Raw genomic sequence first — 16,960 nt, 5'->3', positions numbered from 1 at the left:
TGGGAGCTGTCCGTGGTCCTGCACGCTACATCCGCGGGAGACAGAGACATGGAATCCCTCAGAAGGTTATGACGCTGCTAGTGTAGCTTTGCTGGCCGAGTGGCCTTGAAGACTCCACGATCGCCATAGGTTACCGTCCACGACTGGGTCTGGATTAAATAAAGCACTGTTTGTGAAACAAGCAACAGCATATTTTATTAATGCTGCAGGCATTGTGATACTTAATATTTGTTAAAGTTTGAACTGCAAAAATTCTGACGTGCCCATACATTTTGTAAAACATAACTGCAGGAATCATTTAGAAACATAACTTATTTTCCACCATTTCTTTATCGGTTAAAGCTCCCGGCTTCTCGAATTGTCTTAATTTCCTCTTTTGCACCTCTGCCAATTAATCTTCTGAATTGATTGTCAAAGGGGAAAGGAACTGATATTTTTTTCCGAACGGCCACTTGCTGTTGCTGCCTATGATCTACATTTTTTGACGTTATACATTACCCAACAATACAATGAAGAATCAAATCTGGCGTCAGAAATAAGGCGTTGTTTAATTTATCACCACTATGATTTGCTTTATTAAGGAACGCATAATGAATTGGATTTCTCTCCTTTTCACTTTCCAGTAAGTCGATTTAGTTGCATGTTTCCATATCACATAAACACTTTTTAAAGCCACGTTTGTTTTTGCGACTCATATCGACATGAATAGATTGAAAAGCTCATACAACAATCAGTGGGTCAAACTATTCAATGGAGAAACGAATTCTTCCAATCCCGTAAAACATATTAATTAATTACAAAATTAGATCGTAGTGTTCAGCTCTGAGTTATAGTTTTTTTTTTGCAGCTGAACTTTATAAAAAAATAAGATCTTTTTTCCCGAGAAATAAATTCCCACAATGTTGACTAAATACTCCATAAGTGAGAGAATTACTCTCGTTGAAGTGCCCGGGCTGCCCGGTTATCCAAGCATTAACTTTCTGAGTTAACAATTACCAATGATTAATGGGGACTCTGGTATTTGCTTCACCATGAAATCCGCCATAATTACATGATTTATTATCCACAGTACTTTGTGCTGACCTGCACGGATCGAATCAATCAACATATAGCAAACAAACACCCCAAACAAACAGGAAATGGTTTATCCCACTACTGAATTAGCTCCTCCACACTGTGGCCGTCCAATAGACTACGGCTGGGCCAGTGGTACATCCTACCCACGACTTATTACTAGCCTACTTTTAGCGGTAGTAGAGTCGGCCCTTGCACCACATGCACACAAACTACTCTCTCTTAACATTATTGAACAAACAGGACTTATCTATCCTAGTTACGCTGATCGGGCCGTACATGGCATACACCAGAAAAAGTAAAAACAAAATGACCGCTTAAATCCCCTGTACCACCAAAACTCAACAAGGAAAACCAACGAGCTGCTTGAATGACAATACAAGGCCGTGATGGCCTATGTAAATATAGAGGTAGTAAATTTCACCGTTACATTTGCTACTAACACCAAAATATGAAGCTTTTTAAAATCATTGAATAGCTACGTCACCCACATGCATTCTCCTTTCATGAGAGAACCGGCATGATATCACCATTTTATCTTACTTACCATACTTGAAGATGGAAACGCATCACAGATACGCGACTACAATGCAAACCAAAGAGGTGCCTTTTATAAGCGGACAAATTTCTATAGTTTCAGATGGGTTGTGTGAAAAGCAACTTCGGGTAAGATCGTATTTTCCCCATATATCCAGCAGATACAATAAATAAATCGGAAGTGCAGAGCCCAAACGTGGTGCAGTATAATATTTTCCTGGAACCAAAAGCCGATCACATTTAAGTCTATTTATGCAATGAATTAAACAAAGAAAAACTTTTTTTTTGGGGGGGGGGGGTATAGGAGGGACTTAAACCCGAGTTCAGACTGCAGGTACTTTTAAGGGAATGTCAGAAGTATAATTACAGAACTCCAACCAAGAGGGGGATAATTTTATTTGCTATAAATTTCAATATAGTTCTATCAGGGGCCCAGGAGTAGGGATATTGGGGAATTTAAACCAGCCTTTAGGCATTACAAATGACCTTTCTTGGATTTGCATTTGATTAATGCATAGAGCTGGAACACAAAACACAAGCGACTGATACAGGTTCAGGTGAGTACCTCCTCCTTGTTAAGACTCCAGCTTGCAATATAAATTGCAAATAAAAACTGTAATACTATTAATATCGGCAAATATTTTTGTTTCTGCCTATCTCATTTGCCTTTCTAAGTCCAAGTGGGTATCAATGTTCAGGTATCTGCGGAAAAAAATGCACACAAAAGCCGTGTGTGTCTTTTCTGATGAATTTTGCTGGCCAGCTACCCGGGAGATTCATTCCTGAGTAGGAACCCATAAATCAAGAGGCAGCTCCCTATTGTATGCTACATCTTATGCAAAAAGGTGTTTCCAGTCAGTGCCAAAGGCTGCAAAATCCTATTACAACTGAGGTCATTAATTATAGAAAGTCGACAAAACTGAATCCTGCTATTTTTCACCGAAAGCTTAAAATGTATACGTTGCCTCTTCGAAACACGCGCAAGCGCACAGTTTGTAGTCACCGTACATATAAATACACAAAGTGCTCACCGGTACGAACATTTATAGTGCACACACATGTACAAATACAAACAATATACGCACAGTTTACACAACAAAGACATATTACACTGTGCGTGAACTAAAGCACACTCGTATAGAGGACATTCAGAGTAGACACTGGTATCGTTTACCTCCTGCAGGCTCTCTCTATATCTCACACATACAGGCTTACTCATATACCCCCTTTACCACACCCGCTCTGCCACATGACACAAATACAGAAAAGCAGTTATTGTGGTTTTAAAATCAATGAAAACAGTCAAGGTCATACCAAATGGTGAAGTTTTTCTTTGGGACTATCTGCATGACTCTGCGTGACTCTGAGCGCCTGGTGAGCAGAATCTCGGTTTAAACCTAGGAGAGGCACCGGTAAACATAACTTCAAATCGGCATCAAAATCGGCATCGGCACGTGTGTGGCCTGAAAGTGGAATCCGGTTCAGAGATATGTCACCATTTTGGAAATCAAACTGGAAACAATAACGTTTGTGTCAACATTTGCTTTTAGTTGCATTCTATTTTTTTTATAGGGAATTTATTCTGCATCCTTCCACATAACATATGTGGCTCTTTCAAATTGGAATATTATAGTTTGAACAGTTAATAATTTGAAGCAAATAGTTGGTATTTCCCTTCAGACCAAAACATGATATCATTAATGTCGTTGTATTAAGGCGTCCAATTATGGACCTGTCCCTGACTACATGGTGCAAAAGGATTTGCATAAATTTACAGATTAAAGTTAAGGTGTACTGTTGACTTACTGAAATACCCAAACAGCTAACAGAAATCAGCCATTTAAAGGTTGGGGTTTCCTCTGTAAACTTGGGGTCAAATCATTTATGCGACACTTGGATAATGTACATTTAAGTCATTAGTCTTCATAAAGCTTATCGCGTATTCCCTTTTCATACACACCATTGGGGTTCATTTGATTGATGGCTCATTGATGATAAACCCAACACAGCTTAAACACTTACAATGAATGCGTCCAACTGGAAACTGGATTGCAAAGATTCTGAAGGAAATTACACTAAAATATTAAATATACGTCATGTGAAGAAATATCAGTAAAAACGATTATGTTAATGGTGACAACAAGGCGCTCTTGGCAGTTGGCCTCTGAACTGCATCTTTAAATTAAACAGGCGTTTTATTCTGCACTGTGACTAAAAATTACATTCACAATGGGCAGTCATATTATTTCAATTCTTTAAGAAAATATTATTAGTTATACATCACGTCAGGGAAATTTCCTTTTCAGCAAAATAGATCTGTGGAAAAAACTGATAATATCGGAAGAGAAAACTTGCATATAATTATTTCTCAGGAGAGACCCTTTACCCGCGCTGTTTAAAACTCTTACTGGGGGCGATGCTTTAATTAACCGATAATTCTGCCCTCTACCACCTTTTAACTTGTAATTTTTTTGAAAAAAGTCAGGTAACCAAAAAAAAAGTGTTTCGGGTATGCTGATTGAATGAAATTTCAGTAAATTGCGTTCAATTCCTGAGCTAACCTAACGTTTAAGACAATTTAGTGATTCCTACAACAGACACAAGACGAAGCTTTGGAATTAATTTGTTAGAATCGCAGTATATGATTAACATGGAAAGTAGGAGTTTTTAACCAACTCCAATAGAAAACCGTTCTTGTCAACCCACACTTTTGCAGTCTTTTAATTTAGCAAACTTTCACGAAAACTAATGTCAAATTGCGATCAATTTATAAAAGACAGCAGCAATGCCATTCCCAATCACATATATATGGCATGTAGATATAAAACATTGATATTCAACCTCCTAAAGTTATGCATTAGCATTATGCAGAATTATTGTGTATTCCCATTTATTTCATTTTGATAACGTATGCAGCGAAGTAATGAGATGGGATCGAGGTCTCTCTTGCTATCTCTGAGAGAAAGAGAGAGAGAGCAGGTATTATAATAGATTGTAAAATAGCAGCTTGGCTGAATACATCGTCAAGGGTTTCAAGGGTTTAATTGCCATTCTTATCCATATCCACTGAACTACACCCAGCAACTTTGTGTACTAAAGCTACATGTTTTAATGATAGAAGTTTTTATATATCATGTTATCCAATCTACTTGTGTTTAATTTATACCCATGGCATACCTCGTCTACAGCAAGTTAGCAACCCTACGATCTGCTCTGGCCGGCAGCAACGAACCCCAGTTGCTCCATGCTATGTTGAGCACTGTCTTTTGTGGACGAGCACACATTTAATCACAAATCTTATCAGCCCAGCACACTTTGCATTACAATTGTTCATAATGAAACACTCCCGAAAGAAAGGTTTCTATTCACTCTTTGTAAAAAAAAGGATATTTATTCAAGTTTTACTTTTTTTAACATCAATGGTGACAATTTTACAGTTAATTAAAGAAATTAAGTAGATGTCCCGCGGGAATGTCTGGGGTGGTGGGATGGGAACTAACTACCCAAAGCACTAAAAGTGATTGTCATCATCGATGCCAGGTTCTTTTCCTATGACTCATGGAAACATGGATTGTCAGATGATGGCGGGTGGAAACTAAAACGACCTTTATTCACATTAACAACAGAATCAGTAACTATTAATACCCAGTGCCTTCTCCCCACTTACTGCGGAGCGGCGCCGCGACAGCTCCGGTGGGCAGCAGGCCGCTTCTCTCCCAGAGTTTACTGCGCATGTCGGACGTGCCGCCGTCTCTGCGGCACCGAGTACGCGTGCGCAACACCAACTTCCTCCCCTCTTTGCTTCGAGGTCACTTGCAGTGAGATGGTGTCGCTGACTTGGCAGTCGGTCACTTCATCTCTGCCTCTGCGGGCTTGGGAGAGGGAGGGTGGGAAAGGGGTGGGGGAGGGAGAGGGGAGGGGACGTTGGGAAGGGGATGGGTGTGTGTGTGTGTGGGATGGTCCCAAAGAGCAGCAAGTTCAGTCACCTAATGCCAGAGTGGGGCGGGTCTCCGCACTGGTCCGGGAGGCGAGCCGCATGGATCCACTGTGGGCTGCTCCGCGTTACCACACCGCAGTCTCGTTCATCTCCTGACTCGGATGTGATAGCGGCCCGCTGTAGCCGCTGTTACTGGACATTGAGAAAGGCGGGCTGGGTCCTCCGCTGAACACTTCACCCGGGATCGGGTGCAGAGGTCCGGTCATACCTGGCTCAGGGCTCGGGGTGTCAGGGTGGGAAATCATGTCCGTGTACCTTTGGTTTTCGCTGCCACCGATAGTGGGAGGGTGGTGGCCGGAAAGGGGAGGCTCGAGTACTCCGAGTGAGGTTGCTCCAGGTCCTGAGGACTGCATGTAGCCGGAATCTGCCGGCGAATGTGCTTGAGAGGACGGTGGACCGTGCGGGAAAAAGTCATAATTTGCAGCTGGACCATAGTAGTCTCCTTGATACTCTGCGTGAGACGAAAAAGAGAGCAGTTTAGCTTTTGCAATAAAATTCCAATTCACTTCATGGACATGCAGATGTAGCTTATATTCGGGAGTCTTTCTCACCACGCCACCAACTATTGTAACTTTTAATTCAAAAATATAATGCAGAAGAATGTAATTTGAATTCTGCTCAAAATATTACTCGCAATTAAACTACAGTGGCTTGACATAGTTGTCTAGTGAGGGCTTTGTTGCACCTCATCCATCAAACCGACAACTAAATCCCACTGTCTGCACTCTCAGGAGTGTGGCGTTCATGCTGTAACTTGCAAGTGCAGCTCAAAAATATGACGCTGACTTTTCTTTAATAACACTTTGAAACAGGCCTCAGTTTTCCGGTTTTGGTCGCCATGCAAAATCCAAGGGTCATCCAAGTGAACTTTAGCTTATAAACAGTTCCTGGATGACGTGTTTTGGAATTCCTTCGGGGGGAGAAAAGACAACATTTGTATCTTTTGCATTTTCTAATCATAAAGTGAGAATTGTGTTCTTCCTTTTCTGCCTCAAATTTCTACACAGAACAAACAGTATTTGTGATTTCCTGCTCATTACTTATAATTATCACTTTAACCAGTCTTCATTACCTCATAGTAAAAGTCGATTGGCTTCCTCATTACAAAATAAACTTTGGTTCTTGTGCTAGAAAGGCTGATTGCTAAAGCAAACATTGTAATATTAACGTAAGCTGCATTTGTATGAATCATTTTAGGAACAATGACTATTTTTGGTAAACGTCAGAAGATGTCAATTTAAGCTTCAGTGGCCAATGAAATACTTCCTCGTTATATAACGTATTACATTATGCCTAGACTAATGTAAACGTATTAGTTCATGTGGTCTCGCTGTCCATTTATCTATAAAATCTCTTTTTGTGCATGAAAGTGTAAAATCTGATAAGATAAATTCCAAATTCATATTATGCATAATTTCTATTTGACACCTGTTGATGCTAGTTCAATTTGTTGTTCTTAGAGCTGCGATTTTTTGGATACTCGACAAGTTTGCTGAAAGTTTATAAACAAACTGAGGAAAACAGTGTTTGTATTTCATAGTGGTCAATGCTTTTCATGCCAATTGAATCTAGCCAAACATACAATTCCTTATGTATACCAAGTGGATATTGCATGTTGCAATAAGGTTTTCATCCTACCTGAAGCATTCCTAACATTTGCACCATTAAGAAATAGGTGACGAATATGATTCCATCCACTGACATCAAACTCTGATTCATAAAGTTGAGGTACCCAATAATGTAGAGTCCAAAGTCTCTGGCTTGTTGAAAGCAACGACACCAGTGCCATATCGACAAATTATAAGGCGCGGATTCTTTGTTGTTATGGCTACAATTTTTTTTGATATTCCACAACATAGCATGGGATTTATAACAGAACTGATAGAAAATAATAGTCTGTTCCAAGTAAGGTATTGTAATTTATGGAAGTATCAATAAAACATTATTGCGATGATCTGTGTAGTTGGAACGGTCTTTCTATTATATCTATTACAAAGCAACGTTAACTTGTTGCATTAACTGCGCTACCGCAGTCAAAACTGCACTCATATTAATATCATCGTATTTAATAGAGCCAGGCAGATTTGGGAACTTCTTTAGTATATAAGAAAGGCGTACTTAGAATAAAATGACTAGATTCCCTTGGCCAAGAATTGTGAAACGTTAATTTAGTGAAGATGCTGTTTTAAATCTGGAAGCAGAAGGCTGCAGCAAACGGCAAAGAGCAGAGTCGTGGCGCTCTGCAAGTGACCCTCCATATGCTCGAAGAGTTCGAGGTAATTGGAACAAATCCTGGGTGAATAACCGACAAAAGACTGCAGCTGTAGCTTTGTTCGCGGAAACACAAGAGAAAGTGCAGGCTGAATGGGTTAGGCTTCTCTTCAAAAAGACAGCTTCATCACAATGCATTGCTTTATCGGGCGCAACTTGGCCAGCGCCGGAGCGGAATCTCTTACAGGGGGGGATTAAAGAGCTCAACAGGCTGCGATCATTCACTCAATACCCGTGCAGATGCCACAAAACGAGTGGGAAAGTCATAGCAACCGAGCACCTTAGGTCGGATCCTACCAAGGTACAAGACGTAAACGAGGCGGCTATCAAATGAACACTTGGCTTACATCTAGAGTGGGCCGGACGGCTCGCCAAAATGAACGCATTAACCGTTTCAGCGAACCCTTTAGATTATTGTCGGGGATCACGAAAATAATTCCCGGTGAAGGGAGTTGGACATGACACAAACAGATGACTCACGCAACGCAACATGACTAACGCACAGCGCTGTCCTGTCCCCAAAGTGATCTGTGGATTATTTTTAAGACTTGGAAACTATTACACTTTGCAGGAAAACATAATTTGCCTTTTTTCTTGCAAATTGGCGCGGTTGCACAGGAATTATAATTTCGAGAAAGGAGGCGGTCCTATATTCAGAAACGTGTCCCGTCTGATAAAATAACAGGACCCTCCTTTGCAGCCGGGTTACAAAAGGGCCTGTCCAACATGTTTAATGTTGACGTTCTGATTGCTAAACAAAAAAAAAGTAGGGGATGCACATTTTGCGTCTCGGTGAAGTGGGAGAAAACAGTAACATTCTGGTATCAGGAGAATAAAACTGCGTCGTTAAAAAGCAGGCATTCTGTCTTGGAAGTTGAACGTTGTGAAAGTACCTCCGTAGTAATTGTAGGGAGCAGACCCCATCATTTCCGATTCGTCCAGCCGCCCTCCCAAAGGGCGCATGCGCCTGGGACTTCGGAAGAAAGCGTGCCGCCGCGCGCCCAGGGCACTCAGCTGCTTCATCCTCCTCTCCTTAGATCTCCTGTTCTGAAACCAGACCTGGCAAGAAACAATGGCCCGTTCTTTAATGGAAATATAGCAAATGCATTTAATCACACCTACCCACGTGAACATTGCATTATCGGGCAACCCAGTTCAAATAAATCGCATGATCTCTGTTGATCAAACCAATGCCCTTCTCCGCGATATGTTTTGCAAAGAAAATAACGTTAATGCGGAATGCTTAGAAAAGTTCAATGTTTTTCCATAAACAATAAAGCTTCATAATTTGATAATCGAAGTGTAATGGCATCATGCTGCATGCCGGATAGATTGATGTTAAAAGGAAATTGACTTGGTTAGGAAGAATCTGAGGAAGCGCCAACTGTAAATGTTATGGGTACGGACAAAGCACCAAGCGGATTACGGGAACGTAGCCCGGGCATTGAACAATAATAGCAACGCGTTCATATAGTGCCTACTCTCTCCCAGCCGTGCCCGTACACTCTAAACCGTTCTTCATGTAATCAACGTTAAACATGAATATTTGAAAACCACCTGTGTGTTAAGTGTCCATTCGAAATATTTGTATCTTAATTTAATACAGAAGTAAATGAAAATGTTTGTGTGTGCAACTAAAATAAGAATGTAAAATATTCGCCTCCAGTGCAGTTTTTTTAAAAAAAACACGAGCTAATAGAAGTAAGTGGGCGTGATGGCCACGGTGTGTGGATAAAGTAAATCCGGCCGATAAACAACGATGTGATGATACCTGAATAACCCGCATGTTGAGGCCCGTTTCCTGAGCAAGTTGCTCCCGTATGTGTCGTGTAGGCTTCGGGGTAGCGGCGAAGGCGGCTTTTAATGTTTCTAACTGTTTGGCTTTAATGGTGGTCCGTGGTCCTCTCCGCTTGGTGCCCGTGCTTTGCTCCTCGTTCTCATTATTCTGCGTCTCTTTGTCTGACGAGGTGGAATTGTCCGTTTCTTTTGTATCGTCTATATTCTGGTCCTGGATATCAGGCGATAAACTCCGATCTGTACACGAAGATACTGAAAGATATAACCACCTTTTATTAACCTGTCAGAAGAAAGATTCAGTGAAAACTATCATTGACGTTATCCCAGCACCAACCACTTAAATATACTCGCCAGATATTATGAGAAGGGAAATTACTTCTCATAAACAAAATCCAAACCAAGATTTAAAATCATTAGCAACATTTTAAACGCACCTCCAATAGAACATGTATTGCTACGATTTCCCGAAACACGTATTTAAAGTTTTGAATTACTACTTTCACGCTATAAACCTTTTAAATCTATCATGCAATGTTAATGGATTGTTATTGTTATTTATTTTGATATAATCCGGTTGGAGCTACACAGTGATAACAAAATCCACGAAAACAGCCATTGCTTAAAATTTTGCCGAGTTTGTAAAATACAGAGCTCTGATTTTGACTTGAAACCACAAGAAAAATAGATTAAAATCCTGGGAGAAAATTCAGACGAGTGCTAATTTAAATGTAATAAATTATCTCGACATCTTCTTGCAAGTGGACTTCTAGAGATCAAACGCGCGGGATGTGGTCAGAGTGAATGGGGGAGTTTAAGGAATGACAAGGAAGTGATAGAGATTGTACGAAGTTTTTTATTGCATAGGATAGAGAAGGGAGTCAAAGGGGGAAATAGTTTAAGACGTTTTGTATTGGCGACATCCCATAAGCACGGAACACAACAACAACAACAACAACAACAACAAAACAACTCCCGCCCTCCACGGGCATTAACAATAGGCTTTATTTAACACCCGCACTGTCTTCGGGCCTTACCTGAATTTAAATTGGTGTCTTTTAAACTGCTGGTGCTCAAATAGTCTTCTTTGCACACAAATTTGTTTTCATCAATGATATATAGTTCCTCTCCAGTCGACAGTTGTTTGTTACAAACCATACATGTGAAGCAGTTTAGGTGAAACACTTTATTTCTTGCTTTTCTTACGAGGTCACTGGGAGAAATACCTTGATAACATCCCGCACATTTTGTACCAAACCGTCTGTAAACAGAAATAGGTACCATGTAAATATATACCACCTCCATCATCAAATAAGCCTTTACCATCTCATTGAGAAAATTGTGCAATTAAGACGGTCACGAGGACCTTATAATTATAAACAGTTCTCTGAGTCTGACAAAACAGCTTTGCTTCGGGGAAGCAAGTAAAGTACCTTCCGCAGGGCGCTAATTCCACTTGTGGTAGTAAGAGTTGCAAGGAGACTTGAAGAAAGCTCGCATCTATTTTTAAATTAAATTCACGTGCACTTCGTTGGTTAATGATTGCTATGGAAATATCTTTCTGTTTTTATTATTGAAAATTGCAAAATCTAAAGTTGAATTTTGAATATATGTTAATATCACGAATAATTAATTCGAGTGGAAAAATTATAGTAATCCATAAGTGAGAAGAGATCCAGAAGTAAGTAATAACAAAAACAAGTTGGAAAATCAAGGCAAAAATGTTACTCTTGGGGATGAACACATTAAATTTCATAAAAGCGCCGTAACCTACGGAGAAGCATGCATTGCATATATACTCACTGTATATAAATTGAATGAAAAAATACTTTCTAACATTTTCCACGTTGCTTGAGTTGAGTTTAAGATTCTTCGAAAACAATTATTATTTTAAAGTGACTGGCTCTGGGTCGGAAAATTGCGGAAGATTCTGGGACAGGAGGTGGGGGCGAGGCCACCATCATCCAAACTCAGTTGCTCTAAGTCTAGACCACCAAAAGTCATGCATCGCCCGACACAATCCCCATAATTATTTCCGTGGACTCAATACCACAGCTGCCGTGCAGACCGATTTTGGTGACAATGACGTTGATTTAGTAAAAGAATTAGAGATCATAAGTCATCTTTGTCTTATCCGCGGGGTGTAATTGGTTCATCTGCAGCTTAACAGAGTCATTAAATACGTTTAAGTATTGCTACATTAGGCACCTTAAAAGAATTGTCAAATTGCTGAATAGTTTGTATTTAGAACGAGTCAGAAGGAGAAAGGTCCCATTCTTCCCATTTAAATGCACGTAAGTTAGGCCCTGCATCCACGTGCTATTTCCAGCCACCTGCAGTTTATATTCAGTTTTAAACAATACAATGCGTCGTTATCTCCATCATGATGAAAATAAGAATATATCTTATGAGTCTGAATCACAACTCCTGCCAGTTTTTCTTTTGCTGATACTTCCTCAAACCTTTGGAAGTTTTTAAACTTTGGGGAGGGGCGGGATGGGGGAGGGGGTGGGGAGGAGAGAAGATCATGTACCACTTCGATAATGAAACGGTCACACAATAGTTCCTATATACTTGAAGTCCCCGTTTAAACATCTTCCGTATAGAATGTGTGTATTAGAATGGGCGCGGAAACCTGACCAGACCCGGAAACAATTAGAGCTAGTTATACTAATTATGAGATAGGTTGGAAATAATTGTTGTGGGTGTTTATGCAAATCGTAAATTACAGTATTACATTTCCACATCAAAACCATTTGGGCTGTTTCGTGCAACAGCTATTCATCATTAAAGTTACGGGCCTTTTCTAAATCCTATTGTAGGCCTCTGCTGGAATCAAAATCAAAACGTGATTGCCTTGTTATACTTACTGTTGCTATTTAATTATGTTTGAGTTATTTAAACTTAGCTCCGTAAGTGCTGTATGTAGACGAATAGACGAAACAATCCAATGGACAAACAACATTCATCGGTCCGCTGCGTTTCATATTGTGGCATAAACTACGCAGGCTGATGTCTTAAGATAAAACCTTGTCGTTTTAAAATGAGAAGGGAAGTTCATTTAACTCACCTGAAGAAATCGTTTTTACAGTAAAGCTTCCCTTCTCTGGAAAAGCATTTTTCAGTCAAGTTGCACTTGCATTCACAACACTGGACGCACTTGATGTGCCAGGCTCTGTCCAGCACGTTTAGGAGAAACCTATCTAAAATAGGCCTCTCGCAACCAGCACAGTGCACCATCGTGATTTGCTTCAGGGACACAATTTTGCTTTTCCTTTGGAAAAAAAAACCGTAACTTCAAGTGATTGCAGATTGCACTTCAAAATCCAGTTGCTCCGTTCAAGTTCCTCTTGTCAGATTCGCAGCTGCTACTTTCCTTCCTCTGACGAAGCTGCACGCGAGGGGTTCGATTGGTTTACTCCCTGAAGTTTGATGGGGCTCGAAAATGCAAAAAATAATCCTCTTTTACTTTCAGATGCGCCCGCTAGCAGCTCATCTTGCTTCTTGAAGCTATCCTTACACATTCAGCAATCAACTCAGATTCATCCTATCTGGGGTGGACGGGACTTTTCTCCGCTCTCATGCTGTCTCCATCATCTTTGTGTACGAAGCTGTAATTCGCGCATCCTTATTCAGATTTGGTGACGTTTGCCGCCACGTACAGGATATGTCGCCCAATCAGAGACATGCTACCATAGAAACGCTTAATTTATAGCATATCTAGATTGAATGCAACATTGTGTCCACACAGAGGAAAACAGCCCATTACCATTGTGGGTGTTAGGTTTACTCGGTGTCTAATATTTTAAGTAAGAATTTCCTCATATTTCTTTCTTATGATACGAAGATTTTCTTTTGTCCAAGTAAAGGACGCTGTTTTTGGTAAGTTATATCTTCCAGGTCGGGTCACTTTTGTAAATAGCATATATCCTCCCCAGTACCAGATTAAGAAAGTAGGTATCCAAATAAAAGCCAATTAAGAGATAAAGGTCTCTTTGCATAGGACTAAACAACAGAATCCATGCTTTTTGTGGGGTGTTCTATAGAATTCCGGAACTAAGTACAGTTAACGTTAGGTCCAGCTGCTAGTTTGGGGAAGGATCTCTTCGTCGGTTTCTTTGTAGAGGCAATTTTATCAGATTGGTGCTAATCGTTATAAATTGCGAAGTAATCGACCGAGTGGAGTGTGCTATGTCGTAGGCTGCTAATTTATGTGTGCATTTGGAGAAAATCCCGCATGTAAGGACCTTTTAAAACTTTTCTGAAAAGCAAATTGCCTTTTGATTGTTTCCAAACGTCATTAAGAATTTCTATCAAGCACGTTCAAGAAGCGCATAGGTGGTTATTATTCTCATATATCATGTTCGTTCTGTTACAAGTTAAATAAAAAAAACAATCCTAACATAAAAATCAGGCTTGGATTTCTTTTATAACTAAAATCTTTTCGGGAAATCGCACATCCACGCTTCATTGACCTGCGTTTGAGCTTGTTGGACGCGGTGACGGACGATAATATATGGTACATTTTTGGAGAGAGCAACGATCTTGATACAGAACCTCTTACATGTTGTCTTGTAGGGTAATTAGAAAGATATACAGGATGGATTAACTTTGTAGACTTAAGTTCACAGTTAAAAGGGTGGGCTGACAAGTGCCTGACAAAGCAACTGCTAATGGGAACAGAATGAAGCTGTTTAATTAGTCATTTCATTTACTGTCTTGGCTTTATCAACTTTGCAGGATAACAAACGAAACATGTTGTATTTACTCACAATTACATATTTTACCCATCTTTGCACCTTCCTTCAAAGGGAATAATCGATCATTTTAAGAACCGATTTAAAATTAAAAAGCCAGGGCAACGCTTAAATTGGCACCGTGGGGTTGTTAAGTAATTAACAGCTTAGGCATTTAGATTGTTGATGTGACATCTGAAACTTGATCTGTTACACTTTGCTGCGTAGAATTTCGGTACGTTGAAGTGACCCGACTCTTGGACTGGGAGGGAGATAGAGAAAGAAAACTTCTGAAATCCAAAATTTAAGACTGTTACCGAACACTAGAACTTTTGATTGCACTACGGTGCTTCATTTGTCCCCATTACGTTACCTTTTGCTCTCCGACGTTACGGTAGAAGGGAACAAAACGGATGGTGTATAACTTGAGGATCTATAATGAAAATGTTTCATCGGGGTCAGTAATAAATAGTATGTACATAATTTCATCACTGCGATAGTTGCAGCAATTTTAATTTTGTTCAATGCGGACAGATATTTGGTGTGTTCACCAATGGCTGGTTGAATTGATTTTGGTAGCAGTATGTTACACTTGATTACCGACTAAGCACATGCAATTTACATCCCAGGCGATGCATACGGACCCCATCTCCTGATCTCCACACTGCATGTTCAAACGAATAAGGATGAGACTATTTAATTACGATTGAAAACTAAATATTAACGCGGATGTACAAATTGGCACGGGTTGTTCCCATTAAGCAAACCCTGTGTGTTGCAATTCCTTGATTTGTCCGGATCAGCCGACTGTACCCAGAGATCGTAATGTCCAGTGAAAACGTTAACCTGAATTGGACAAACCACAGACCGTGGCATGTATTATGAGTGGATAATATGCAGTGTACATATTACACAGTTCTATCTATCTATCTATCTATCTATCTATCTATCTATCTATCTATCTATCTATCTATCTATCTATCTATCTATCTATCTATCTATCTATCTATCTATTAATTAAATAATGTGGTTTCTAACTGGTCTACATATTTGACGGAGTGGCAGTGTCAAACAGATACATGTCGCTTAATAAGATCATAACCATAACAGTATTTTGAAAAAAAATCTCGGCACTCCTGGCAGCGATTGAAAGGAAAAAAAAACTGATAGGCAATTTTCAAACTGGAATAAATATTTATTTAATAGAGACAATAAAACGGCAGTGCACAGTAGTCTGGAATCATCTACATTACATAGCCATGGAGTCGTTTATGCTTACGTTCACATCGTTCAAAAAACCCTACCCTTTTCATTCTTGTTAATTCATGTGTGGTGGGAAGTGATTATTTTGACATGGAACCCCAAGTCGTTTCCAATCTGCAGTGAAATGAACCCGAGGTCACGTTCCTGTGACGTCTCAAAAAAGAACAAAAGTCTGAAAGGGTTAGTTTAGCTGCAAATTCTGAGTGCTACGTATATATGTATTTTACGAGGCTGGGATTCAGATCTTTTTTGAGCTTTCCTCAGTAAAGCTTTTGAAAAGATTCATTTTTTTTCCTTGGCCGGGCAGTACTGTTTGTGAAAGACCTTTATTTCGCTTGTATGAAGGAGCACAGATGTGATGCCACAAACTCCGGTATTAACTATTTGTATATTTGAGGAGTAAACTGGCTCTCCACCAGAGTCTTAAAAGAACACAACCGCTAACAGAATTAATAGCATATATCAAATACATCCAACATTCCAGAAAAAAAACAACTAAGATCACAATCATACATTTTAAAATTACGATTTTAATTTTTAAAACCATTGCCTCGCCGCCCTGTTATTATCCCACAAACGCGCGCCTGAGCAACTCAAGGACACTTCTTCGCATCTCCATGAGCAATTTAATATCTTGTCATTCCTTACTCCTTAATTCTAATGGAAAAAATAATTTATGTTTTGTTAGACCTTTATGCCGTGTCCCGTGCTAAACCGTTGCATAACTTTCTACAACAGCGATAGAAAGCTTTATATTTTCCCGAAATCATGTGTTGTAAATGTTTTGAATAATGAGACCAAAACGTGATTTATCCTTGGGGTAAAATGACACTAGCCCCACTTTTGAAACAGCTGAATTTATCATCAGACCAGAGTGGGGGAAGTGATTATAAATCAATATACACAAGTCATAATATCTCTCGTTTACAGATTATCAGGGATAATTCTATGGAAAAAAAGAACCTACGCATCTGCAAAAACAAAACGCGCAGGCTTTTATTTATGCCGAAATAGTGATTAAGTGCATAATTCTAATTTTAAAGAAACATTTAATTTTTTTAAATGTACACGCAACGCGATTAGGAGCAGTTATTTTTCCTCTGTGTGTGCGATTTTAAAGTTAAACAAACCCAGCATGGCCCTTGTAAATCGTCTAGGCTTTTATAAGTGACTGCTTTACAAATGATAAATTTAAATAGTTCTCAGCATTCATTACCACTGCTTTGATATCAGCGAAGCGTGAGAAATTGCATATAGTACTCTTGCACGACTGCTTCATCCAAGAACT

The 16,960-nt window shown here is 39.7% G+C and overlaps 1 protein-coding gene across 1 annotated transcript; it reads right to left on the bottom strand.

Moving 5' to 3' along the window:
- Window positions 1-5,453: 5,453 nt before the first annotated feature.
- Window positions 5,454-12,913, bottom strand: lhx5 (LIM homeobox 5). Its single transcript, XM_052032305.1, has 5 exons — window positions 12,744-12,913; window positions 10,711-10,934; window positions 9,651-9,928; window positions 8,773-8,938; window positions 5,454-6,059 (listed from the first exon to the last, which is right to left on the bottom strand). The coding sequence occupies exons 1-5, from the start codon at window positions 12,911-12,913 to the stop codon at window positions 5,674-5,676; spliced, it is 1,224 nt and encodes a 407-aa protein (XP_051888265.1). The 3' UTR covers window positions 5,454-5,673.
- Between the last annotated feature and the right edge of the window lie 4,047 nt (window positions 12,914-16,960).

Source organism: Pristis pectinata, chromosome 17, assembly GCF_009764475.1.
Source record: "Pristis pectinata isolate sPriPec2 chromosome 17, sPriPec2.1.pri, whole genome shotgun sequence".
Lineage (NCBI taxonomy): Eukaryota > Metazoa > Chordata > Chondrichthyes > Rhinopristiformes > Pristidae > Pristis > Pristis pectinata.
Note: the sequence above shows the minus strand (reverse complement) of the source record. Positions and strands in the feature narration are given on the sequence as shown.

Bases quoted from the DNA above. Each gene is read 5' to 3' on its own strand.
- lhx5 (XM_052032305.1), bottom strand. From the start codon at position 12,913: ATGGTGCACTGTGCTGGTTGCGAGAGGCCTATTTTAGATAGGTTTCTC. The intron at 9,929-10,710 runs GTAAGGCCCGAA...TATATCTTTCAG, and splicing joins AGACACCAATTTAAATTCAG to TATCTTCGTGTACAGATCGG. The intron at 8,939-9,650 runs GTATCATCACAT...GTTTCTTGCCAG, and splicing joins TCAACATGCGGGTTATTCAG to GTCTGGTTTCAGAACAGGAG.